General features: G+C 46.1%; 3 protein-coding genes across 3 annotated transcripts in view; all 3 read left to right on the forward strand.

Moving 5' to 3' along the window:
- Positions 1-3,182: 3,182 nt before the first annotated feature.
- LOC149453225 (oocyte zinc finger protein XlCOF7.1-like) overlaps positions 3,183-27,843 on the forward strand; it is a 30,071-nt gene continuing 5,410 nt past the window's right edge. Inside the window, exons 1-3 of the mRNA XM_089688477.1 lie at positions 3,183-3,246; positions 3,747-3,866; positions 4,138-4,272. Of these exons, the coding sequence (XP_089544603.1) occupies positions 3,783-3,866; positions 4,138-4,272 (219 nt within the window). The 5' untranslated portion in view covers positions 3,183-3,246; positions 3,747-3,782. The remainder of the gene's footprint in view (positions 3,247-3,746; positions 3,867-4,137; positions 4,273-27,843) is intronic.
- On the forward strand, positions 4,586-9,099 carry LOC149453226 (uncharacterized). The gene is made up of 3 exons (XM_089688453.1): positions 4,586-4,696; positions 4,806-4,944; positions 6,226-9,099. Exons 2-3 carry the CDS (start codon positions 4,896-4,898, stop codon positions 7,779-7,781), a joined length of 1,605 nt encoding a protein of 534 aa, XP_089544579.1. The 5' UTR covers positions 4,586-4,696; positions 4,806-4,895; the 3' UTR covers positions 7,782-9,099.
- LOC149453227 (uncharacterized) lies at positions 14,081-21,378 on the forward strand. Its single transcript, XM_089688472.1, has 6 exons — positions 14,081-14,147; positions 15,417-15,495; positions 15,612-15,709; positions 15,786-15,995; positions 16,178-16,322; positions 17,420-21,378. Exons 2-6 carry the CDS (start codon positions 15,462-15,464, stop codon positions 18,427-18,429), a joined length of 1,497 nt encoding a protein of 498 aa, XP_089544598.1. The 5' UTR covers positions 14,081-14,147; positions 15,417-15,461; the 3' UTR covers positions 18,430-21,378.

The raw sequence follows: 27,843 nt of genomic DNA on the forward strand, positions 1-27,843 counted from the left end.
AGACGAGGCGCTCGAGGAGTTTAGATGTAAGTGGGAGCAGGGAGATGGGTCTGAGGTTGTTCGGGTCATTGGGGTCCAGGGAGGGCTTTTTAAGTATGGGGGTGATGTGTGCATGCTTCAGTGGGGAGGGGAAAGTGCCAGAGGAGAGGGAGAGATTAAAGATGTGGGTGAGGGAGCGTAGGATGGAGGGGGAGGGAGGTCGTAGGAATTGTGAGGGGATAGAGTCGAGGGGGCAGGTGGTGAGGCGGGCATCAGAGAGGATCTTGGAGACTTCCTCGATGGTAATAAGGTCAAAGGTGTGGAGTGTTGGGGGAGCTTCAGTATGAGGAATGTAGGGTGAGGAGGAAGAGGAGGTCAGAGCAGTGGTGGGGCCGTGGGAGAGGGGTGATGAGGGGGTAGCTGAGTGAGGGGGAACGGGGTTGGAGGGAGTTTGAGCAGTGACGAAGTCCCTGCGGGTAATGTCGAGGGGGAGGGGGGATGAGGGGGTAGCTGTGTGAGAGGGGACGGGTTGAGAGGGCGTGTGATTTGCGGCAATGTCCTTGCGAATTGTGTCAATCTTGTTTTTGAAGTGATTGGCAATCTCAAGGGCGGTGAGTGAGGTGCTGGGTGGAGGTGGGGGTGGAGAGAGTAGAGAGTTGAAGGTGGAGAAGAGTCGGCGAGGGTTGGAGGAGAGGGCCTTGATGAGGGTCAGGAAGTAGGCTTGTTTGGCTGCGTGGAGGGAGGAGGTGTAGGTGCGGAAGGCAGATTTGTAGCGGGTGAAGGCTTGTTGGGATTGTGTTTTGCGCCATAGTCGCTCCAGGGCACGACTGTGTCGTTTGAGGGTTTTGGTGTGATCAGTCTGCCAGGGCTGGAGCGGTCGGGGTCTGATGTTGCGTGTGGTTAAAGGCGCTAGTGAGTCAATGGCTGTTTACAGCGCGTTGTTGTAGGCAGTCATAGCCAAGTCGGGGCAGGACAGGGGGAGGATGCTGTCATGGAGTTGATCAGCTGCAGAGTGGAGGGGGGCAGGGTTAAGGTTGCGGAGGTTACGGCTGGTAGTAGTGTGACATTTGGAGGGGTAGGCGTTGGAGGACGAGGAGATAGAGAAGGTAATCAGGTTGTGGTCAGAGAGAGGAAAGGGGGTGTTAGTGAGGTTGGGGCATTGTCTATTCTCACTGGCCACAGTTCGGCCCCCCTAAAGTCTGAAGGACAGTAAACTGGCTCTTTATTTAGAAAGTTTGGAGACCCCTGGCCTAGGGGAACAGTATGACCATTAAGGTTGTGGTGAGATGGTAAGGAAGGAGCTGAAAAGCCGACCTCTAAAAGTACTGTCAGATCCGGCATTGCCTTCCTATGACAGAAGGTATTTATATGTCCTCACTTCCAGAACCAAACCAAAAAGCATGAAGCTCGGTGTCTGCTTATGGGTAAGGTTTGTGAGTCCAGGGGAACAGTACAACCATTAAGGTTGTGGTAAGGTGGTACAAAAGGAGAAGAGTCGCCCTCTAAAGTACTGTGAGATCCGGCATTGCCTTCTTATAACAGAAGGTATTTATATGTCCTCATGTCCACCATATAATCCAAAAAAAACAGCGGAACAGTACAACCATTAAAGTTGTGGTGAGGCAGTATGGAAGGAGCCAAAAAAAATCCAACTCTAAAGTACTGTGAGATCCAGCATTGCCTTCCAGCAACAGAACGTATTTACGGGTTCAAATTTTCAACACATAACCCAAAAGCAAAGAGCTCAGTGTCTGCTTATGGGTAAGGTTTGTGATTCTAGGGTAACAGTACAACCATCAAGGTTGTGGTGAGGTGGTACGACAGGAAAAGAGTCGACCTCTAAAGTACTGTGAGATCCGGCATTGCCTTCTTCTAACAGAAGGTATTTATACGTCCTTGCGTTCACCACATAACCCAAAAAACATGGAGTCCAGTTCCTCCTTATGGGTAAGGTTTGTAAATCTAGGGGAACAGTACAACCATTAAGTTTGAGGTGAGGTGGTACGAAAGGAGAAGAGTCGACCTCTAAAGTACTGTGAGATCCAGCATTGCCTTGTAATAACAGAAGGTATTTATATGTCCTCACTTCCACCATGTAATCCAAAAACACTAGGGGAACAGTACAACCATTAAAGTTGTAGTGAGGCAGTATGGAAGGAGCCAAAAAAAATCCAACTCTAAAGTACTGTGAGATCCAGTATTGCCTTCCAGCAACAGAACGTATTTACGGGTTCAAATTTTCGACACATAACCCAAAAACAAGGAGCTCAGTGTCTGCTTATGGGTAAGGTTTGTAAATCTAGGGGAACAGTCCAATCATTAAGGTTGAGGTGAGGTGGTACGAAAGGAGAAGAGTCAACCTCTAAAGTACTGTGAGATCCGGAATTGTCTTCTTCTAACAGAAGGTATTTATACGTCCTCACTTCCACCACATAATTCATAAAGCACAAAGCTCAGTGTCTGCTTATGGGTAAGGTTTGTGAGTCTACGGGAACAGTACAACCATTAAGGTTGTGGTGAGGTGGTATGAAAGGAAAAGAGTTGACCTCTAAAGTACTGTGAGATCCGGCATTGCCTTCTTATAACAGAAGGTATTTATACGTCCTTGCGTTCACCACATAACCCAAAAAACATGGAGTCCAGTTCCTCCTTATGGGTAAGGTTTGTGAGTCTAAGGGAACAGTACAACCATTAAGGTTGAGGTGAGGTGGTACGAAAGGAGAAGAGTTGACCTCTAAAGAAGAACATAAGGTATTGATATGTCCTCACTTCCAGCACCAAACCAAAAAACATGAAGCTCAGTCTTTGTTTTAAGGTTTTTGAGTCTAGGGGACCAGTTAGGGTGGCCACCTCATCCCTTTAAAACCAAACACGTTAATTACATGGGTTCTGAAGCTAATTTAATACAGATAAGCCACTAAGTGAGTTTAATTACCACCTTAATCAGCCACAGAACCTGTGTCATTAATATGTGTTCGATTTTAAAGGGATGAGGTGGCAACCCTAGGACCTGTATGATATGATGAGCCGGTACCAAAGGTACCATATTTGGGGTTGGAAAGCACAATGAGGAGTTTATATGACCAGGAGCTCCATGGGAAGGCAACAGATCTTCGAGCTTCCACCTACTCCGAGAGCAGTGCGTAGGAAGTCATGTGAGGTGAAGACAGGAAGTGATGTCAGGTACAAAACAAGAAGTTCCGGGTGAGAGGCAAGTCGGGAGGAAGTAGAGAGGAGACATTGGTGGAACTGGCAGCAAAGGAGATAGTAAGATATTATTTTCTATTTACACCCAGTTGCCCCTCGGACATGTCCATCCTCTTCCTCCATAGTCACTGTGAAGTCTTTTTTCCCCAGAAGACACCACTACTCACACATATAGTATAATAATAATGGCTCTCTATAGCTCTGACATATACTGCAGTGCTGCACAGACAACACACTTGCACTATATATAGTTCTATCAATTAAAATATCAAACGATGAGTGCTCATAGCGTGTTCTGTAGCTCTGAAAACCCGTTTGTGACCAGAGGTCATTCATGACTAGATGACCGATCTGGAGGTTCTGCTCCCCTGGACTTGAAGGCCCTCTACTGTAGAGTCAGCAAAGCCATATCTAGCCCTAATGAGGCCATTGAAGCCTGAAACAACTGCTTGCAAGTTGATAATACTGGCTGTAGAAGTAGAAGAAGTGGTCTCCACTGTAAAATATATTCCCACCGAGAGGTCTACAGTCCAAATAATTCTCAGTTTATCTCTCTGCAGAGAGGAGCGTTCGATATAGATTTCAGAACCACCTCAATGAGGATGGATGAGGACTGGAGTCACATGACTGAAAGGATATTAGACCTCACCCTGGAGATCGTCTACCTGCTGACCGGAGAGGTGAGGAGGATTCTGGGAGGTCACATGACATCATTATCATCTCTATTAATAAAACACAGACCTGACCAGAGAGGTGAGGAGGATTCTGGGAGGTCACATGACATCACTCATCTCTATTAATAAAATACAGACCTGACCGGAGAAGTGAGGAGGATTCTGGGAGGTCACATGACAACACTCTGATCTCTATTAATAAAACACAGACCTGACCGGAGAGGTGAGGAGGATTCTGGGAGTCTAACATGATATTCCTATTGGTTCCTCGATACAGAGAGTTCCTCTTCTGAAGTCAGGTGACCATATGACCATCACAGTGCCTCCATGTGACTCCCTAAACCCTGAGAGACACAACATGCAGAAGATTCTAGAAGTCACCAAGAAGATGATGGAGCTGCTGACAGGAGAGGTGAGCGGTGCCGGGAATTCTGGGACATTCTCCAGTAACAGACAAGGGATGTGTCTGGATGGTGACTGTATCATTGTGTGTGTCAGGTTCCTATAAGGTGTCAGGATGTCACTGTCTATTTCTCCATGGAGGAGTGGGAGTATTTAGAAGGACACAAGGACCTCTACAAGGACGTCATGATGGACAATCAGCCGCCCCTCACATCACCGGGTAAGAGGAGACTTTATTGTAAAGGAGAGAGCAGTACGGAGGGTCCACCTAGATCCCCCATCATCTGATAAACACATAGAAACAATGGATTCAGTCAGTGTGTGTGTTTCCTACAGATGGATCCAGTCATGGGAACCCACCAGAGAGATGTCCCCGTCCTCTGTATTCCCGGGATTCCACACAGGAAGGTCACACCATCCCTCACCATCATCAGGTAGGTGGGACTGAGCATCTATAACTGAGGATGTACCCGAAACTTTATATATTTATTCAATTTTCTTTTGTAGTTTCAGATGTTACTTACTATCATGTTGTGGGTTTAGGAAGAAGACCTGATTGATATTAAAGTAGAAGTTAAAGAGGAAGAAGAGGCTGATATAGGCGGTGATAAGCAATCCACAGAAGGGGATGGAATGATAGTGACAATTAAAGAAGAGGAATCTTCTGTAGTTATCAGCACAGGTAAGAAATAATAAATGCTCAAACAATAATTTATATTGGCTGTTTGTCTTGCATTCATTTAGCTCATTTTTCTTATGAGTTATAATATAGTATTCCCTGGGAACAGTAACAGAATTTAACACAGTATGAACTATACTATGACCAAAGATAATTCATCCACATAATGTAGTTGTGAAAACACTGAGAAGTCTCCATTGCTTACTATCAGAACTACATCAAACGCCAAATAATATTCCCAGTAAGTAAGATGAAGATACTGGACACCATATGAAAGGACCATCTCCATTCCTCAGTATGACGTCATGTTCCCAACAAATGAGGAGGAGATACTGGACACCATATGAAAGGTCCATCTCCATTCCTCAGTATGACGTCATGTTCCCAACAAATGAGGAGGAGATACTAGACACCATATGAAAGGTCCATCTCCATTCCTCAATATGACGTCATGTTCCCAACAAATGAGGAGGAGATACTGGACACCATATGAAAGGTCCATCTCCATTCCTCAATATGACGTCACGTTCCCAACAAATGAGGAGGAGATACTGGACACCATATGAAAGGTCCATCTCCATTCCTCAATATAACGTCACGTTCCCAACAAATGAGGAGGAGATACTGGACACCATATGAAAGGTCCATCTCCATTCCTTAATATAACATCACGTTCCCAACAAATGAGGAGAAAATACTGGACACCATATGAAAGGTCCATCTCCATTCCTCAATGTAACGTCTCGTTGCTGACAAATGAGGAGGAGATACTGGACACCATATGAAGGTCCATCTCCATTCCTCAATATAACATCACGTTCCCAACAAATGAGGAGGAGATACTGGACACCATATGAAAGGTCCATCTCCATTCCTCAATATGACGTCACGTTCCCAACAAATGAGGAGGAGATACTGGACACCATATGAAAGGTCCATCTCCATTCCTCAATATGACGTCATGTTCCCAACAAATGAGGAGGAGATACTGGACACCATATGAAAGGTCCATCTCCATTCCTTAATATAACGTCCCGTTCCCAACAAATGAGGAGGAGATACTGGACACCATATGAAGGTCCATCTCCATTCCTCAATATAACATCACGTTCCCAACAAATGAGGAGGAGATACTGGACACCATATGAAAGGTCCATCTCCATTCCTCAATATATATAATATAAAGTGTACAGGACATCCATAACTTGCTGCTCTTCACTGGTTGACATCCCTTCCAAATGCAAAATATTAAAATGTTCTCTGTGAAAAAATGTTTCCCGACAGGTGGATACGATGTTTGGAATTCCCTGGAGGGACACGATTTTTTATCTCCAGAAGAGAACACAGAAGAAAATGGAATTGTCGAATATTCTTTGGGAGTGAACTCTGCTGTTGAAAACATACAACCTGAATTTTATTACATGGATGGATCATTAGATACCTCCAAGCCTGAGGAACCCTCTTCTGACAGGTCCTACATCGCTGGACTCAGCAGTGAGAAGACATTTCCATGTTCTGAATGCGGTACGAGTTTTAGTAAGAACGCGGATCTTCTGCGACACAAGAGAATGCACACTGGACAGAGTTTGTTTTCCTGTTCAGAGTGCGGGAAATCTTTCATATTGAGGTCACACCTTGCTAGACATCAGCGACATCACACTGGGGAGCGTCTCTACGCCTGCCGAGAGTGCCAGAAATCCTTCAAACAGAAATCGGACCTTCTCAAACATTCGAAAATCCACACTGGTGAGAGACCTTTTGTGTGTACGGTGTGCGGGAAAAGTTTTACGGCCAAATATATACTCACCGAGCACCAGCGTCTACACACCGGCGAGATGCCGTTTAAATGTTCGGACTGCGGGAAGGGCTTTGTGCGGAAAGGAACTCTCATCATACACCAGCGAACTCACACGAGAGAGAGGCCGTTTTCCTGCCTGGAGTGCGGAAAACGGTTCAAACAGAAACTGTGTCTCGCCCGGCATCAGAAGCTTCACGCACTTGAGGAGTCTTTGTCGTGTTTGAATTGCGGGAAATCGTTTAAAACCAAGTACGAGCTCCACGTCCATCAGAGGATAGAGGCAGGCGAGGAGATCTTCACGTGCTCGGAATGTGAGAAATCGTTCTTGGCCAAATCAGATCTTCAGATTCACCAGAGGGTTCACACAGGTGAGAAGCCCTTTTCTTGTTTCGAGTGCGGGAGACGTTTCTCGGTGAAAGGGAGCCTCAATACACACATGAAGCTCCACACTGGCGAGAGGCCGTTCTCCTGCGAAGAGTGTGGGAAATGCTTCATCCAGAAACGAGAACTTCTCAGACACCAAGGAACACACATAGCCGAGCGGCCTTTCTCGTGCTCCGAGTGCGAGAAGTCATTCAAAACACAGGCCGATCTCCTTTTACACCACAGGACTCACACCGGCCAGATCTTTTCATGCCAGGAGTGCGGGAAAACGTTTCTAAAGAGATCGAAGCTTCTCAGGCACCAGAGAGGGCACTCTGGGGAGAAGCCTTACTCGTGTTCGGAGTGTGGAAAACGTTTCTCCCAGAAAGGGAACCTGGACACTCACGTGAGAGTCCACACCGGAGAGAAGCCGTTTTCTTGCTCGGAGTGCGGGAAATGTTTCATAAAGAAAGGCGCTCTTGACCGACACCAGCAAACGCATACGGGTCTGCGGCCGTTTCCCTGTCTGGAGTGCGGTAAGTGCTTCACCAGGAAATTCAACCTTGTCCAACATCAGAAGCTTCATGTGGACCAGAGTTCATTTTCATGTCCTGAGTGCGGAAAATGTTTCACCAGAAAAGACAATCTAATTCGGCATCAGAGGAAGCACATGTGTTGAGGTCAATAACAAAACGTCTGACGGCATTTAATGTACTGTATATGACTTCTTGGCCCATTTTAAAAGAACTGTATGCAGGGCCGGGACAAGGGGTGGGCAAGGGGGCCAGCTGCCCTGGGCACGGTGATATCATGTAAGGTGGGGGGGGGACGGCTTAGAGAGTTCTTACCTATAAGCTGACAGGAGTAGTGATGCCTCTTCACTCCTGTCAGCTTGGCTCTCCAGCTAGACCTGGAGAGGAGGAGAGAGCTGGGAGGAGGGACAGGCTGTGCTCTCTCTCCCCTCCAGCTCTCCTGGATCGGGACTGCCGGACCACCACTGTGCAGGTTACCCTCCCCCATTTCCTCCCAGCAAGGTAAGCAAACACCACACAGTCAGCCAATGGCATCTCTAGTACGGGGTCCCGCCCCTGAGACCGCATAGTTCTTTATAGCCCCCCTATAGTGATTGAACTTTTTTTTTGGGGGGGGGGGTTGCTGATACATAATGCTCATACATTTTTGGAGACGCCATTTGGCATCTTCGGCCCGGGCGCTAGGCCACCTTGTCCCGGCACTGACTGTATGATAAACGGATGGTGGGAACCCCTCATAGTGGGCACAGTGGGTGTGCAGGCCCGGGAACTCATCACAGGGATGGTGGGAACCCCTCATAATGGGAACAGGTGGTGTAAAGACCAGGAAACTAAATGCAAGGATGGTGAGAACCCCTAACCATGGTCATAAAAGGTATGCAGACCTGGGAACTCAGCATCATGAAGGTGGGAACCCCTCATAAGGGGCACAGCTGGCATAAAGACCAGGGAACACTGCACAGGGATGGTGGGAGCCCCTCATAATGGGCACAGCAGGTTTACAGACCCTGGAACTCAGCACAGGGATGGCGGGAACCCCTCATAATGGGCTCAGCAGGTATACAGACCCGGGAACTCATCACAGGGATGGTGGGAACCCCTTATAATGGGCACAGAGGGTGTACAGAGCCGGGAATTCAGCACAGGGATGGTGGGAACCCCTCATAATGGGCACAGCAAGTGTACAGACTCAGGAACTCAGCACAGGGATGGTGGGAACCCCTCATAATGAGCAGTGTAGGTGTACAGAACCCAGAACTCAACACAGGGATGGTGGGAACCCCTCATAATGGGCACAGAGGGCATACAGACCCAGTAAATCTGTGTAAGAATGGTGAGAATTCCTCAAAATGGTGGAAGATTCTTCATATATCCAGTGTATTCTCAATGTGGTTTATTTAAAGCTTTGTTTTGGACAACGTCTCGGTCAGCCTTCTGCTTTCTAAAAATAAATATTAAGTCTCACTTCTTCTGTCTCACTTTTTCTGCTTCGGTCATTTTGCCTGAAAAGTTTTACAGGCGGTTGAAGTAAACACAAAATTTCAGAGTTACAATATGAGGAAACAGACATTGGCATGCGGGTCCCATAGAGGGAGTCGATCGAATATTAAAGCAACAGCAAGTGCAAAAGACCGAACAAAAGAAGGCGCACCAACCTAGTGTGCTAGCCCGGGGGACAAGAGCTCTGAAGAAGAGGGGCCGCCCCTCAAAACACGTTGGCCAAATTGGATGCTGAACGGTCTTCCCGTGCTACAAGTCAAGTGTTAGGGACCTGTGGACACTCACCTCTTGATTAGTTGATGCCTATTGACATTATCCCAAGACACCGAAATGGTAACATGTTTTGAGGGGAAGTCCCTCTTCTCCAGGGCCCAGAGCTCTGGAGAAGATGGGCTTCCCCTCTTCTTCAAAGCCCAGAGCTATGGAGAAGAGGGGAAGTTCCTCTTCTCTGGAGCTCTGGGCTCTGGAGAAGAGGGGCCGCCTCTCAAAACACGTTGGCCAAGCTGGATATATAAGATGGCCGCTGGACTTCTGTGATCCGGCGGCGTGACGTCACAGGCGTGTGTGGCTCCTCCTTAACGCGTTTCGTACACCTAGTACATTGTCAAAAGGGGTGTTGCCATAGCAGCCTGGACGTCAATGTGGTGCTATTTATAGTTACAGAAAGCGCTCTCAATTAAGCAGGCGCCATCTTGCCGGCGATCCACGTGAACTGCGCATGTGCGGAAGCACGGGCACCATTTTCCCGTGGATCGTCATGCACTAGCAACTAACAGCTACAGTTCATTGGCCAAAGTCCCTTAAGGACACCATATATCTCTTTGGCATCTTATGCATTATTAGCATGGGCTAAAGGAATATCGTTCAGGTGTGACCGGAGGGGGCCCCCATTGAAAAGAAAACTCATCACCAAACCTTTAACCTTCATTTATTGCTAGTCTCCTAGGATGATAGAGTTTTTCTTCACAGGAAAAACTTCATACTTCCCATCCCCAGAGTTGAACTTTTCAGTCCAGGAGTCACTTCTCTCTCTGCTTCTGCATGACAGTTCTTGAGTCACCGTGGAGACAACGAGTGGCTGGTAATTAACCGAAGAAAAGAGCTGCTCGTTAAGTAGCAGGAGTCCAGCCCTGACAGCATTCTACTATGTCTGTAAGTACTTTTTGGACTCATAAGCATCAGGCTATTGTTTCTCAGATTTGCAAGGCTGCCACAAGGGTTTCACACATTAGGTTTTACCAGGTGGACGTTCAAGCCTCATCTGATGCCAAATGTCTTTCCTAATACTGATGTCACGCGGCTCCGCCCCACGCGTATCATCACCAGTCACATGACATGAACAATTATGATATGCATGGGGTGGAGCCGGATCAGTATTAGGAAAGAGTGTTGTTTTATGCCTGAGTGGTGTTCTTTGCTGGACTGGACCTAATACAAGCTATTGCACCAGTTGTCACTGACACCAAATGACACCAAATGTCAGTGTGCAATGCTTTCTATAATTCTTTATTGCTCCACCATGGGGGCCCTTATCTTCTTTTGAGCATCATTTGGAGCTGTCAGAGGAGCTGGAGGCCTTTTCCCTTAGAGGGCCACCAAGAAAATCCTAATTTAACTGAAGAGGCAAGCCTAGAATTCCTCACCCCTGGAGGGGACAAAGTGCTTATTGACCTCTATCCCACGAAGGTCAAAAATGCAAGGTGAGAGGCTTACCACACTAAAGGTGGAGCGCAACTGGAAAGTCGGTTTTGGGTGGAGTGCTGGATAAATTCAGTGGGATAACCACAAAACTTCAGTGTTGAGGGACTGTTATCCACTCGAGCTCCAAAAGGTTTTACCCCCTTCGTGACCAGGACATTTTTTTACTATTCAGCAATTGGCAATTGCTCGGTCCTGCAACGCTGCACCCAAATCAAATTTATATCATTTTTTTTCAAAAGAAATGTAGCTTTTGGTGTTATTTGATCATCACTGGGGTTTTTTAAAAAAAAAAATATTATATAAATGAAAAATTGAATTCTCAACCTTGTTGGTTTGAGCATTTACAGAAGATCTGGGACAGAACATCTGGAGCAGGGGCGGGCTGACCATTTGGGCCCGGAGTCAGTAGGGGGCCCCATGAGATGCCCCTGGTACCTTTCATAGGCTTTTTTGGGTGTGGTTTGAGTGTGGGTGAGGACAGAGGGGCCCCATGATCCCCTATTGCCTGGGGGCCCCATGAATTGTCAGTCCGCCCCTGATCTGGAGACATCTTCAGTGCCAATCCTCCACCAATATGCGCTCACCGGAGGCTAAAGCATGTGAAGCCTACTAAGACACTCCAGCCAAACTGGACACCCCCTGGTACCTCTTCCCCTTGGATGGGGATCGCTGATCAAAAATGATGCCCTTCTGGAGAGACGCTCATCACACGGAGCCCAGAATAAGATAGATAGTGTAATATTTTATTACGATCATGAACGAGACAATAAAAATAATTCATAAAAACCACGTGGAGTAAATAAACAAGAACCTACACAGATGGCCAAAAGGAACAATATCCCAGGCACAGGGGAGCCACGCTGGGGTCCCTGAAGGCTGACATGTTTCGAACATTAATCCTTCTTTCTCAGAGCCATCAGTCCTGGAGGGCACCATGCCTAGAAGTGATTCTCCCTACGATCTCTCGTGGATCAACTAGGCTACTTCACTTGACCGCAGGAGACTAGTCTGTTGTTTGCTTCAAAATTTCTGCCTGAGAAGGACCTTGGTGATGGAAGATGACCACCTTGTGTCTTTTTGGCTATGCTGATCATGGAGGGTGATATTTCATATCTACTGCCACCTTGTATTCTTAGTATGGTCATCCCTTGGCAAATGGTATTACTTCTACTCAGCTATATCTGTTTCATTCCAACACTTTAGTTCAGAGTATATTATAATAGGTTTGTTATATTTGCTTACAAGGCCCTTGGTGATGGAAGATGACCACCTTGTGTCTTGTTGGCTATGCTGATCATGGAGGGTGATATTTCATATCTACTGCCACCTTGTATTCTTAGTATGGTCGTCCCTTGGCAAATGGACTTCTACTCAGCTTCATCTGTTTCACTCCAACACTTTAGTTCAAAGTATACTATAATAGGTTTGTTATGTTTGCTTGGTCAAGGCCTTGGTGTAAGAGGTCCTAATCCTCAGCTTGGTTGGAATGATGAGCACCACTTGCTTAGCTTCAGGTTTGAAAGGTTTATTGCACTTGTGCATGAAGAGTTGGAAAAAAAAGGGGAGGGAGGAGCACAGTATACTTGCATGTTTCCTCTAAAAATACAGTCCCTGGTCTTCCTGCTTGTCTTCCTAGGTCACTGAACTGACTGGACAACAAATCTTGACAATCTCTGAGGTGCTTTTTTTTTGTTTTCTGTTTTGAAGCCCGTGTTAGGTGCCCAAAACTAAACACCAGTAAGTGAACCAAAAACTGTATGTGAACGCCCACAAAAAGGTTCACTTAGGGAGCATCTCTGGTCCACCTCCTGAAGAGACGGGACCCTTCCCTGATGCTCCCGAGAAGAGTAAGGTGCTCTCAGATGCACCTAGCCAAAAGGCCTGGTGGACCCCCTCTCCTTCCGATGAGCCGAAGCCAACCAACAAGTATCAGGTGGGGTGGGCTCTCCTGAAGATGGACTTCCTCCCAAGGCAAGGGAGGAAGGACCCTAATAGCCACACATCCTTCCCCTGGAATTCAGAATTCAATGTCTGAGGTTTTTTTTTTTTCTGTTTTCTGTTTTGAAGCCCCTGTTAGATGCCCAAAACTAAACATCAGTAAGTGAACCAAAAACTGTATGTGAACGCCCAGAAAAAGGTTCACTTAGGGGGCGTCTCTGGTCCTTCTCCTGAAGAGACAGGACCCTTCCCTCATGCTCCCGAGAAGAGTAAGGTGCTCTTAGGTCCACCTAGCCAAAAGGCCTCTCCTTCCGATGAGCCGAAGCTGACTAACAAGTACTAGGTGGGGTGGGCTCTCCGGAGGATAGACTTCCCCCAAGGCAGGGGAGTAAGGACCCTAATGGGCACCCATCCTTCCCCTGGAATTCAGAGTATGCCCTAGGGCCTACACCTTCCATCCTGAGAAGGGAACACATAAGTGCAGTGACACACGTGTGGAGAGCTAAATAAATAAATACATAAAATAAAAGAAAAAGGTGTAGCTCCCTCCTTCACTGAACTATATTAGCTGGACAATTAATCTTTACGTACCTCAGATTTTGAGGTTCAAAGTTGATTTACACATGTGCGTTGTGGATTGAAGCTCAGGTTTCATAGTTAATGGATACAGTAGCTGTTCAGCGATTCAGGTCAGGTTTACATCAGGTTCAGGACAGGATTAGGTCAGGATTTTATCCTGTTCACACGTGAGGTTTAGGAACGGTTCCCATAGAAGTCAATAGCCTGTAAACCTGAACTTGAAGCCACTGCTCAGAAATCGTACAGGACTCTTTTTCAAACTGCACTGAATTTGCACTGCCAGTGCACCGGACAAATGTGAACAGGCACCATAGGAAGCAATGTTTTTTCACATGTCGTGGATCGGATGCGGTTCAAACCGCATCCAATCCGCATATATGTGAACCAGCACTCAGGGAAGAACATCCCAAGGAAGGTTCCCGTGTTTCTTCCCTACTTACAAATCTCTCACTACGTACATATGGGGGACCTCTGTAGTCTTTTTCCTCTAGCTAACACTGATGAAAGCTCCCTAGCAGATCACATATATATATAAAACACAATTCAATTATTTTCATTATATTTCTTCATTGTGTTAGTTGGAGCTCAGGTATAACATATAAAAGTATTTCAAAAACTATGTAGACCGATGTTTTTATATCCTCTACGACACATTGTCAGTGAAAGATACAAACAGGAAGTGATAGGAGGTCAAAGGAAAGGGTGTAGTAGAGACAGGAAGTGATGTCAGGTACAGACAGGAAGTTCCAGGGTGAGAGGCGAGCTAACACTAACTAAAGAGGAACTAGGAGGAGGTAATAAGATAATATTTTGTGCATATTGTATTGATATATTTTTATAGACCGGTACATCCTAAATATAGAACCATTTATCCAACCGTCCATCCGGAGCCTCTGGTTTATAGACCGGATACGTCCTAAATATAGAACCATTTATCCAACCGTCCATCCAGAGCCTCTGGTTTATAGACCGGATACGTCCTAAATATAGATCCATTTATCCAACCGTCCATCCAGAACCTCTGGTTTATAGACCGGATACGTCCTAAATATAGAACCATTTATCCAACCGTCCATCCAGAGCCTCTGGTTTATAGACCGGATACGTCCTAAATATAGAACCATTTATCCAACCGTCCATCCAGAGCCTCTGGTTTATAGACCGGATACGTCCTAAATATAGAGCCATTTATCCAACCTTCCATCCAGAGCCTCTGGTTTATAGACCGGATACGTCCTAAATATAGAGCCATTTATCCAACCGTCCATCCAGAGCCTCTGGTTTATAGACCGGATACGTCCTAAATATAGAATCATTTATCCAACCGTCCATCCACAGCCTCTGGTTTATAGACCGGATACGTCCTAAATATAGAACCATTTATCCGACCGTCCATCCAGAGCTTCTGGTTTATAGACCGGATACGTCCTAAATACAGAACCATTTATCCGACTGTCCATCCAGAGCTTCTGGTTTATAGACCGGATACGTCCTAAATACAGAACCATTTATCCGACCGTCCATCCAGATCCTCTGGTTTATAGACCGGATACGTCCTAAATATAGAACCGTTTATCCAACCGTCCATCCAGAGCCTCTGGTTTATAGACCGGATACGTCCTAAATATAGAACCGTTTATCCAACCGTCCATCCAGAGCCTCTGGTTTATAGACCGGATACGTCCTAAATACAGAACCATTTATCCAACCGTCCATCCAGAGCCTCTGGTTTATAGACCGGATACATCCTAAATATAGAGACATTTATCCAACCGTCCATCCAGAGCTTCTGGTTTATAGACCGGATACGTCCTAAATACAGAACCATTTATCCAACCGTCCATCCAGAGCCTCTGGTTTATTTCATGGGTTCCTTCATTGTAAGGAGGTTGAGAGAGGCTGGTCTATATGCCGAGGACAGGAATATATGTACTTCATTGGTGTATTTAGTTTTTTTGCCTGTAGTTTAACTTTAAAAGATTAGATGGGGTCTGAAAAAATACGTTGTAGTATAGGAAGTAGTATTGGGTGCTGAGGTGTTGCTGCCTATTTTTTTCACATAGGAGTGGGAGTATTTAGAAGGACACAAGGACCTCTACAAGGACGTCATGATGGACAATCAGCCGCCCCTCACATCACCGGGTAAGAGGAGACTTTATTGGGAAGGAGAGAGCAGTACGGAGGCTCCACCTAGATCCCCCATCATCTGATAAACACATAGAAACAATGGATTCAGTCAGTGTGTGTGTTTCCTACAGATGGATCCAGTCATGGGAACCCACCAGAGAGATGTCCCCGTCCTCTGTATTCCCGGGATTCCACACAGAAAGATCACACCATCCCTCACCATCATCAGGTAGATGAATAAAAACAACTGGCAGCTATCATTTATACACAAGCTTGTTACAATGAATGTCTCATTATATATTCAGGAAGGAAATCTCTGGGATTTTAATATTGTCGTTAAGGAAGAGTTAGATGCGGAGGATGGGGAGTATGGTTTGATGGAGGAAAATTCAGAAGGAGATGCAGATCAATTGATGGAGACACCTAGTAACATTAACCCACCAGAGAGATGTCCCCGTCCTCCGGATTCCCGGGATTCCACACAGGAAGGTCACACCATCCCTCACCATCATCAGGTAGGTGATTGGTATCTAGAACCATACAATGTTATTTGTCCTTTTGTATTTTATGTTTTGCCAATTTTTTGGGAAATGAGAGTTCAGAACTCAAATAGGATCTATAAAATGTAAAAATTCTTCTCTGCAGTCTGTTATCAGTGCCTACAAATGATGTTTTTTCCATCATTTTTGTGGTTCAGGGTGAAGAACGAATGGGTATAAAAGTTGTGGTTAAAGGGGAAGAAGATGAAGAGGAGACATATGTGTTGTGTGATCAGCAGTCTGAGGAGGTGGCTGGAATGGTGGGGACAATTAAACAGGAAGAGTTTTTAGATATCAGCAAAGGTAAGCGTTATGTGCAAAAAAACCCTCTAAGAAAGGGATATATAGTTTAAACAAAATTGCTCGAAACTGAGTGGGCCCTTTGCATCATCAGGTAGAACAAGACTGAATTATAAATAGCTAGAAAGTCAATTCAAGTTGAAAAATGTCCTATTATATGGTTAAGGGGGTCGTCATTTCTAGATTTGTTTTACAGTTATAAATTATAAAAGCTTGTCTTTCAAACATTGGAATTTTGTTTTTATTTGTTTTCTTCCTGCTTTTATGGTGTAACATTTACAAGAAAATAAACTCTAATAAAGCTTAAACCATAATCTCCATAAACAATGAAAGGTCCATCTCCATTCCTCAATAGAACGTCATGTTCCCAACAAATGAGGAGGAGATACTGGACACCATATGAAAGGTCCATCTCCATTCCTCAATATAACGTCATGTTCCCAACAAATGAGGAGGAGATACTGGACACCATATGAAAGGTCCATCTCCATTCCGCAATATAACGTCATGTTCCCAACAAATGAGGAGATACTGGACACCATATGAAAGGTCCATCTCCATTCCGCAATATAACGTCATGTTCCCAACAAATGAGGAGATACTGGACACCATATGAAAGGTCCATCTCCATTCCTCAATAGAACGTCATGTTCCCAACAAATGAGGAGGAGATACTGGACACCATATGAAAGGTCCATCTCCATTCCTCAATAGAACGTCATGTTCCCAACAAATGAGGAGGAGATACTGGACACCATATGAAAGGTCCATCTCCATTCCTCAATATAACGTCATGTTCCCAACAAATGAGGAGGAGATACTGGACACCATATGAAAGGTCCATCTCCATTCCTCAATATAACGTCATGTTCCCAACAAATGAGGAGGAGATACTGGACACCATATGAAAGGTCCATCTCCATTCCTCAATATAACTCAGTGAGCCAGTTTTGGATTGGGTGTTTTGTATCCTTTATTTGCTTTGTGTTCATATTTTGATTTTACAATTTTACCCAATTTAATGCAAGAATTCCAATAAACATGACTTTTGCCAGCCTGATAAATATTCTAACGTTTATTGTAAAATATTTGCTTTGCAGATGGAAACCATCCTCCGAATACCTCAAGGAAAAATCTTATTACTGCACAGCGTTCTCCAAAAGTAAATGACCACAATAAACATCAGAAACGTTTCTCATGTTCAGAGTGTGGGAAATGCTTTACTCAGAAGGGAAGCCTTCTTAGACACCAGAAAGTACACACGGATGAGCCCCGTTTTACATGTTCGGAGTGTGGGAAGAGTTTCACTGACAAAAGAGCATTTTCAGAACACCAGAGAATCCACAGGGTTCAAAATTCTTTCTCGTGTTCAGAGTGCGGGAAGCGTTTCACTCAGAAAGCGGACCTTCTTACACACCAGAAAATTCACACAGGCGAAACTCCTTATTCGTGTTCAGAGTGTGGGAAAGGATTTCCTCAAAAAGTAAACCTTCTTAGACATCAGAGAGTTCACACATCGGATCGTCCCTTTTCCTGTCTAGAGTGCGGGAAAAGCTTTATATTTAGAACAAACCTTCTGTTACACCAGAGAATTCACACGGGTGAGCGCCCATTTTCATGTTCAGAGTGCGGGAAATCTTTCGCTGTGAAAGGAAAGCTCCTTACGCACCAAAGGTTTCACACAGGCGAGCGCCTTTTTCCCTGTCCGGAGTGTGAAAAGTGTTTCACTCAGAAAACGGATCTTGATAAGCATCTCAGAAGTCACACGGGGGAGCGTCCTTATTCCTGTTTAGAGTGCGGGAAATCCTTTTCCCAGATAAGCAGCCTTCTTACGCACCAAAGAATTCACACGGGCGAGCGTCCTTATTCATGTTCAGATTGCGGGAAAAGTTTCTCCCAAAAATGCATCCTCCTGAAACACCAGAAGACCCACGCTCAGGAGGGCCCTTGTATATGTTCGGAGTGCGGGAAATGTTTTCCCCATAAAAGCAGCCTTCATAAACACCAGAGGAGCCACACTCGGGAGGGCGCTCTTTCGTGCTCAAAGTGTGGGAAATCTTTTATACACAAAGGAAATTTGGCGAGACATGAGAAGACACACACCTCTTGAGTCTATGGATGGATGCATGGTGGATTTTAATCGGTCAAACTTCACCTATAGAAGAGCTACAGGACACAAAAAAAATGGTTTCTCAATGGGCTATGTTCCTGCACCAGGGATATGTCATTAATAGGTAAACACGGGGTAGCACAGTGGTTAGTACTTCTGCCTGGCAGCACTGGGTTCCTTTTATCCCCATGGAGTTTGCATGTTCTCTTTGGGTTTCCTCCAGGTAATCCAGTTTCCTCTGACATGCCAAAGACATGCTGGTAGGTTAGTTGGCTCCTGACTACATTTTCCCCTTGCATGTGAAATAGGGACCTTGTAAGCTCCTTGGGGAGGGGGGGGGGGGGGCAGGGACTGCCGTGAATGTAAAGCGCTGATAACTGCAATATATAACGGGAGGAGATCGGCGGCCTGAGTGACCTGCCAACATTCTTATATATTATGTCTTGGTGGTAAGATTTGCCTGCCGACGTTCCTAGTTCTGTTCTTTTAGGCTGTCCTCGTTCCTCTTTTTGCATAACAAAACTTAAAAGATATCCGTGAGGAAGATCGGAAAACCCCTTGCATTGGCCATGGCCGGTGTGAAGACCCAGAAGCTCAAGTCCAGACATCTCAAAAGACACCACCCTTTGAGGTCCAAGAATTTATTAGGCGTTTTAAAGTTGAATTCCAGGAATTTGGCTCCTTTGTAAAAAGCGAAGACACAATTTGAGTGAAGTCCAAGTAGGCACATGGCATCTCCTGGACTTAACTCATAGTGGACCTTCATTTTTTTACAAAGTGGTCGAATTCCTGAAATCCAGCTCCTTTGTAAAAAGCGAAGATACATTTTGAGTGAAGTCCAAGGAGGTGCATGGCATCTCCTGGACTTAGGCCTATTATTATATATCTCACCGGTGTTCAGTACTTGCATAAGACAGCAATTGCGTATTTCGGGGAGCCCAACGCTGATTCTTCGGGTCCCAGCATTTTCAACAGTGGAGTCACTGCAGCTGTTTTGCCCACCCCTTCCCTCCTCCAACTCACAGAGGCCTTTGTATTATGTGAACTCATTAACAAAATACAAAGGCTTCTCTGAATGGGAAGCAGTGGGGATGAGCAAGCATAGCTGCTCTGTCTGCTTCTCTGCTCCTTTGTGTCCAAGCATATTTTCTGAAAAGCATAAATTGCTCAAAAAACTAAATAAAAGAGAAGTTCAGGAGATGTCATACAATTCCTTGAACTTAACTCATAGTGTGCCTTCACTTATTTACACAGTGGTCGAGTTCCTGGAATTCAGCTCCTTTGTAAAAAGCGAAGATACATTTTGAGTGAAGTCCAAGGAGGTGCATGGCATCTCCTGGACTTATGCCTATTATTTATATCTCACTGGTTTACAGTCCTCGCATAAGACAGCGATTGCGTATTTCGGGCAGCCCAACGCTGATACTTCAGGTCCCAGCGTTTTCAACAGTGGAGTCGCTGCAGCTGCTATGCCCACCCCTCCCCTCCCCTCCTCCTGCCCAATCACAGAGGCCTTTGTATTATGTGAACTCATTACCAAAATGCAAAGGCTTATCTGAATGGGTAGCGGAGGGGAGGAGCAGACGTAGCTGCTCTATCTGCTCTGCTTTTCTTCACGGCACCGAGTGTCCAAGCGTATTATCAGAAAACCATAAATTGGTCAAAAAACGAAATAAAAGAGAAGTTCAGGAGATGTCATGCAACTCCTTGAACTTAACTCATAGCGTGCCTTCACTTTTTTACAAAGTGGTCCAATTCCTGGAATTAAGCTCCTTTGTAAAAAGCGAAGATACATTTTGAGTGAAGTCCAAGGAGGTGCATGGCATCTCCTAGACTTATGCCTATTATTGATATCTCACTGATTTGCAGTACTCGCATAAGACAGCGATTGCGTATTTCGGGGAGCCCAGTATTTTCAACAGTGGAGTCGCTGCAGCTGATATGCCCACCCCTCCCCTCCTCACAGAGGCCTTTGTATTATGTGAACTCATTAACAAAATACAAAGGCTTCTCTGAATGGGTAGCGGAGGGGAGGAGCGGGCATAGCTGCTCTGTCTGCTTCTCTGCTCTTTTGTGTCCAAGCGTATTCTCAGAAAAGCATAAATTGGTAAGAAAACACAATAAAAGAGAAGTTCAGAGATGTCATGCAACTCCTTGAATTTAACTCCTAATGTGCCCTTACTTTTTTTTTTACAAAGTGGTCGAATTCCTGGAATTCAGCTCTTTTGTAAAAAGTGAAGATACATTTTGAGTGAAGTCCAAGGAGGTGCATGGCATTTCCTGGATTTGTGCCTATTATTTATATCTCACTGGTTGACAGTCCTCGCAATGGTCAAATTCCTGGAATTCAGCTTTCACTCTCCAACATTTACCTAACGCCGAATATCATTTTTGGATAGACTGGAAATCTGACTTCGGAATTATTGGCTTTTGGAGACATTTTTTGGAATCTCTATTTTTGCCAACAGTGATATATATTGATCTCTTAGATTGTAAGCTCCCAGGATCTGCCCCTCCTAACCCTCTTGTATTGAACTGTATTGTTGCTGTTTTGTCTCCCGTTTTATTGTAAAGTGCTGAGCAAACTGTTGGCGCCATAAATCCTGTATAATAATAATAATAATAATCATCACTTGAGCTGGAAGAATGACCCTCCTTTCCGTGATTGGATCATATCTCTAGCGATGTAGCGGGTGGTCTATCGATTGGCAGACGTGTTCTGAAATGTGAGGAACAAATCCATTTCCCACTTGATAATTCTTATATATTGTGTTCACAGTCAGTTAAGAGAAATGGATTTTATGTCAATATCATTTTTGTATTTTTTAATCTGTATATTGATCTGAAATTATTGCACATTGTATAGAATGATATGTATATGAATCCAGCGTATACAAAGTCATGTAACATTAGGTGGCATAATAATAATAATAAAAAAAGTTAAAAACTGATAGTCTTGAGTGGGTTATTAAATCATATTTAATTGGTTGTGCTTTGGGAGTCACATTAGTTAGACCAGGGTGCTCTACCTCGAAAATAGAATAAGTGAGGACTCAAACGTTATAAATTTTACTGAAACAGTTTCTTCTTCCATACATAATTGTCTAATACTGAATAAGGAGAGAAAGCTGTCGGAGAATATAGTGTGGATGGTGGGAGGAGAGCTGTCAGAGAATGTAGTGTGGATGGTGGGGGGAGGAGAGCTGTCAGAGAATGTAGTGTGGATGGTGGAGGAGAGCTGTCAGAGAATGTAGTGTGGATGGTGGAGGAGAGCTGTCAGAGAATGTAGTGTGGATGGTGGAGGAGAGCTGTCAGAGAATGTAGTGTGGATGGTGGAGGAGAGCTGTCAGAGAATGTAGTGTGGATGGTGGGAGGAGAGCTGTCAGAGAATGTAGTGTGGATGGTGGGGGGAGGAGAGCTGTCAGAGAATGTAGTGTGGATGGTGGTGGGAGGAGAGCTGTCAGAGAATGTAGTGTGGATGGTGGTGGTGGGGGGGAGAGCTGTTAGAATGTAGTGTGGATGGTGGTGGGAGGAGAGCTGTCGGAGAATGTAGCGTGGATGGTGGTGGAAGGAGAGTTGCCAAAGAATGTAGTGTGGTGGGGGGGGGGCAGCTGTCAGAGAATGTAGTGTGGATGGTGGGAGGAGGAGAGTTGTCAGAATGTAGTGTGGATGGTGGGGGGAGAGCTGTCAGAGAATGTAGTGTGGATGATGGGGGGAGAGCTGTCAGAGAATGTAGTGTGGATGGTGGAGGAGAGTTGTCAGAGAATGTAGTGTGGATGGTGGGGGGAGGAGAGCTGTCGGAGAATGTAGTGTGGATGGTGGGGGAGGAGAGCTGTCGGAAAATGTAGTGTGGATGGTGGGAGGAGAGCTGTCGGAAAATGTAGTGTGGATGGCGGGAGGAGAGCTGTCGGAAAATGTAGTGTGGATGGTGGGGGGAGAGCTGTCAGAGAATGTAGTGTGGATGGGGGAGGAGAGCTGTCGGAGAATGTAGTGTGGATGGTGGGGGAGGAGAGCTGTCGGAGAATGTAGTGTAGATGGTGGGGGAGGAGAGCTGTCGGAGAATGTAGTGTAGATGGTGGGGGAGGAGAGCTGTCGGAGAATGTAGTGTGGATGGTGGGGGAGGAGAGCTGTCGGAGAATGTAGTGTGGATGGTGGGGGAGGAGAGCTGTCGGAGAATGTAATGTGGAAAGTAGGGGAGGAGAGCTGTTGGAGAATGTAGTGTGGATGGTGGGAGGAGAGCTGTCGGAGAATGTAATGTGGATGGTGGGGGAGGACAGCTGTCGGAGAATATAATGTGGATGGTGGGGGAGGACAGCTGTCGGAGAATGTAATGTGGATAGTGGGGGAGGAGAGCTGTCGGAGAATGTAGTGTGGATGGTGGAGGAGAGCTGTCCGAGAATGTAGTGTGAATGGTGGGAGGAGAGCTGTCAGACAATGTAGTGTGAATGGTGGGGGGAGGAGAGCTGTCGGAGAATGTAGTGTGGATGGTGGGAGGAGAGCTGTCAGAGAATGTAATGTGGATTGTGGGAGGAGAGCTGACAGAGAATGTATTGTGGATGATGAGGGGAGAGCTGTCAGAGAATGTAGTGTGGATGGTGGAGGAGAGCTGTCGGAAAATGTAGTGTGGATGGCGGGAGGAGAGCTGTCGGAAAATGTAGTGTGGATGGCGAGGGGGGGGGGGGAGAGCTGTCAGAGAATGTAGTGTGGATGGGGGAGGAGAGCTGTCAGATATAGTGAATGCAGGGTCCGGGGAGAGCGGATATAGTGAATGTGGGGTCCGGGGAGAGCGGATATAGTGAATGCGGGGTCCTGGGAGAGCAGATATAGGTAATGTGAGGTCCACGGAGAGCGGATATAGTGAATGCGGGGTGGGGGAGAGCGGATATAGTGAATGCAGGGTCCGGGGAGAGTGGATATAGTGAATGCGGGGTCCGGGGAGAGTGGATATACTCAATGCGGGGTTCGGGAAGAGCGGATATAGTGAATGCGGGGTCCGGGGAGAGCGGATATAGGTAATGCGAGGTCCACGAAGAGCGGATATAGTGAATGCGGGGTCCGGGGAGAGCGGATATAGTGAATGCGGGGTCCGGGGAGAGCGGATATAGTGAATGCGGGGTCCGGGGAGAGCGGATATAGTGAATGCGGGGTCCGGGGAGAGCGGATATAGTGAATGCGTTGTCCGGGGAGAGCGGATATAGTGAATGCGAGGTCCACGGAGAGCAGATATAGTGAATGCGGGGTCCGGGGAGAGCGGATATAGTGAATGCGGGGTCCGGGGAGAGCGGATATAGTGAATGCGGGGTCCGGGGAGAGCGGATATAGTGAATGCGGGGTCCGGGGAGAGCGGATACAGTGAATGCGGGGTCCGGGGAGAGCGGATATAGTGAATGCTGGGTCCGGGGAGAGTGGATATAGTGAATGCGGGGTCTGGGGGGAGAGCGGATACAGTGAATGCGGGGTCCGGGGAGAGCGGATATAGTGAATGCGGGGTCCGGGGAGAGCGGATATAGTGAATGCTGGGTCCGGGGAAAGCGGATATAGTGATTGTGGGGTCCGGGGAGAGCGGATATAGTGAATGCGGGATCCGGGGAGAGCGGATATAGTGAATGCGGGGTCCGGGGAGAGCGGATATAGTGAATGCGGGGTCCGGGGTTTATTAACACTTTAAGGATCTGAAACCAGAATCAATTCATTTTGATGATATTTATTCATTGTGTGGGGTTTTAACTTGAGGTGTAATATAAAAACCAAAAGTGAAGACGACGTCAAAAATCAGCCATCAGTACATTGTCTCTGGAATGCACAAACTGGAAGTGATGCCTGGTACAGAAAGGAATTTCCAGGTGAGAGGTGAGTCGGGAGGAAGTAGAGAGGAGACATTGCTGGAAGTGGCAGCAGAGGAGGTAATGAGATATTATTTTGTATTTACACCCAGTAACTCCCCCGTCATGTCCGTCCTCTTCCTCCATTGTCATGTCCGTCCTCACCCTATGGAACTGAAACACTAACCAATAAAAAAGAAGCTCTTTATTTGGGTTTAAATGAAACAAATATATTTAGCAAATCTCCTAACTACTTGGCACTCGCTATACGCATATATTATTATTATTTCAGGTCCTTCTATAGTGCCATCAATTTACGCAGCGCTTTACATACATATATTGTACATTCACATTAGTCCCTAATGGGCAGACTGACCATTTGGAAACTCGGGCATTGCCCGAGGGCCTGGGGTCAGTAGGGGGCCCCATGAGATGTCTCTGGTACTTTTTTCATAGGCTTTTTTGAGTTTGGGCAAGGACACAGGGGCCCCATGATTCCCTATTGCCCAGGGGCCCCATGAGTTGTCAGTCCGCCTCTGGTCCCTAACCCTAAAGGGGCGTACAATCTAAGGCCCTGAATTCCCATTCATACTTACACATACTTGGTGCCAATTATCCTCCCATCATGTCTTTGGAGTGTGGGAGGAAACCCACACAGGCACAGGGAGAACATGCAAACTCCAGGCAGGTGGTGCCGTGGTTTGGATTTTAACCAACGACCCTTAGTGCTGCTAGGCAAAAAATGCTAACCATTTAGCCACTGTTCTGCCGAGCGGCTGCATAACTATATGGCCCTGTATGAACCACATACTGTATTGAGAGCGTGCTCCCAGCACGGTAGCCGGCTGTAATCAGTAAGCTCCTGGTGCATAGTTGCCATAGGGAGCTTTCCAATTGTGTGGCAGCCAATCACAGTGATTAAATGACCTGCAGGCCTGCCTCCCAGCCGGGAGTTGGTCGGCGCCTAAGGATTGGCCATAAACCATCCAGTTTGGTTGAATTGGATGGACGGTAAGGTAACCATTAACCAAGACTGAAGCCCAACTGAACTAGCCCAGCAAATGTACTTATCCACATTGTCCCCACAAAAACATGCGCAACGATCCCCCCCAATAAAGGATAGCTACAACAAAGGGAGGGAAGGTAGGACTGCTTGGTTGGTGCCAAAGGGTTGGCCATAAACCATCCAGTTTTGTAGAATTGGATGGACGGTAAGGTAACCATTAACCAAGACTCAAGCCCAACTGAACTAGCCCAGCAAATGTACTTATACACATTGTCCCCCCGAAAACATGGGCGATGATCCCCCCCCCAATAAAGAATAGCTACAACAAAGGGAGGGAAGGTGGGACTGCTCTGCGTGACTGAAGATCCAGTTGCCGACAGGAATCCCAAGGGAGAAAACATTTAAAGGTAGGTTTGGACCATGATTGGTGGCCGGGTTTCCCGCCGAGATGTTGAGGACCAATCTTCTTTGAATGATGGTTGAGAGATCTGCCCAGTGCCATCCTGCCTAGTGACAACTAGAGTGGGGGGAACCTGAAACAGACAAAGAGAGAGCCAGAAACTGCTGACCCTAAACCCACCCGGCAACAGACAAAGAAGTCTCATTTACGAAGCAGTAGAATGGTGCAGGGGGGTACCGGGGCCACTTTTTAATTGCTGTGGCCCTAACATATTCAGTACAACAATAAATAGATAGGAATATAATATTACAAGCCGTTCTAGTGTTGTCTGCGGCTACATTATTGGTGATGGGAATCCATTCAGTGAGAGAAAATACGCCAAAAGGCCATGACTGGTTGTTGTGGGCAATTACTTGTTCACTCATGTGGACATCTGAGGCCATCTAGAGTATAATATGAAGCCATACGATGTATCCCCATCAAGTGTCCTACAGTCTGGATGATTGCTATATTATTACCTGTCCACAGAGAGAAAAAAACTGAATATATGGCATGACCGACCCTACAGAATTGGAGAAGGAACACAGTCACATGACTGAGAGGATATTGGACCTCACCCTGGAGATCATCTACCTGCTGACCGGAGAGGTGAGGAGGATTCTGGGAGGTCACATGACATCACTCCTCTCTCTATTAATAAAACACAGACCTGACCGGAGAGGTGAGGAGGATTCTGGGAGGTCACATGTCATCACTCTTATCTCTATTAATAAAACACAGACCTGACCGGAGAAGTGAGGAGGATTCTATGAGGTCACATGACATCACTCTCATCTCTATTAATAAAACACAGACCTGACCGGAGAGGTGAGGAGGATTCTGGGAGGTCACATGACATCACTCCTATCTCTATTAATAAAACACAGACCTGACCGGAGAGGTGAGGAGGATTCTGGGAGGTCACATGACATCACTCCTATCTCTATTAATAAAACACAGACCTGACCGGAGAGGTGAGGAGGATTCTGGGAGGTCACATGACACCACTATTATCTCTATTAATAAAACACAGACCTGACCGGAGAGGTGAGGAGGATTCTGGGAGGTCACATGACATTACTCTCATCTCTATTAATAAAACACAGAGCTGACCGGAGAGGTGAGGAGGATTCTGGGAGGTCACATGACATCACTCTCATCTCTTAATAAAACACAGACCTGACCGGCGAGGTGAGGAGGATTCTGGGAGGTCACATGACTTCACTCCCATCTCTATTAACCACTTGAGCTCCTGAGGATTTACCCCCCTTAATGACCAGGCCTTTTTTTGCTGTTTGGCGCTGCACTAATTCAACTGATAATTGTGCGATCATGCAATGCTGCACCCAAACAAAATTTACGTCCTTTTTGGAGATCATCTACCTGCTGACCGGAGAGGTGAGGAGGATTCTGGGAGGTCACATGAGATCACTCCTCTCTCTATTAATAAAACACAGACCTGACCGAAGAGGTGAGGAGGATTCTGGGAGGTCACATGACATCACTCTCATCTCTATTAATAAAACACAGACCTGACCGGAGAAGTGAGGAGGATTCTATGAGGTCACATGACATCACTCTCATCTCTATTAATAAAACACAGACCTGACCGGAGAGGTGAGGAGGATTCTGGGAGGTCACATGACATCACTCCTATCTCTATTAATAAAACACAGACCTGACCGGAGAGGTGAGGAGGATTCTGGGAGGTCACATGACATCACTCCTATCTCTATTAATAAAACACAGACCTGACCGGAGAGGTGAGGAGGATTCTGGGAGGTCACATGACACCACTATTATCTCTATTAATAAAACACAGACCTGCCCAGAGAGGTGAGGAGGATTCTGGGAGGTCACATGACTTCACTCTGATCTCTATTAACCACTTGAGCTCCTGAGGATTTACCCCCCTTAATGACCAGGCCTTTTTTTGCTGTTTGGCGCTGCACTAATTCAACTGATAATTCCGCGGTCATGCAATGCTGTACCCAAACGAAATTTACGTCCTTTTTTTCACACAAATAGAGCTTTCTTTTGATGGTATTTGATCACCTGTGCGCTTTTTATTTTTTGCGCTATAAACAAGAAAAACACGAACATTTTGAAAAAAAACAATATTTTCTACTTTCAGCTATAAAAAATAT

This window comes from Staurois parvus, unplaced genomic scaffold (assembly GCF_062004578.1).
Source record: "Staurois parvus isolate SC_StPar_1 unplaced genomic scaffold, SC_StPar_1.0 ptg000449l, whole genome shotgun sequence".
NCBI lineage: Eukaryota > Metazoa > Chordata > Amphibia > Anura > Ranidae > Staurois > Staurois parvus.

Bases quoted from the DNA above. Each gene is read 5' to 3' on its own strand.
- LOC149453226 (XM_089688453.1), top strand. From the start codon at position 4,896: ATGATAGTGACAATTAAAGAAGAGGAATCTTCTGTAGTTATCAGCACA. The intron at 4,945-6,225 runs GTAAGAAATAAT...GTTTCCCGACAG, and splicing joins TTCTGTAGTTATCAGCACAG to GTGGATACGATGTTTGGAAT.
- LOC149453227 (XM_089688472.1), top strand. From the start codon at position 15,462: ATGATGGACAATCAGCCGCCCCTCACATCACCGG. The intron at 15,996-16,177 runs GTAGGTGATTGG...TTTGTGGTTCAG, and splicing joins CCATCCCTCACCATCATCAG to GGTGAAGAACGAATGGGTAT. The intron at 16,323-17,419 runs GTAAGCGTTATG...TTTGCTTTGCAG, and splicing joins GTTTTTAGATATCAGCAAAG to ATGGAAACCATCCTCCGAAT.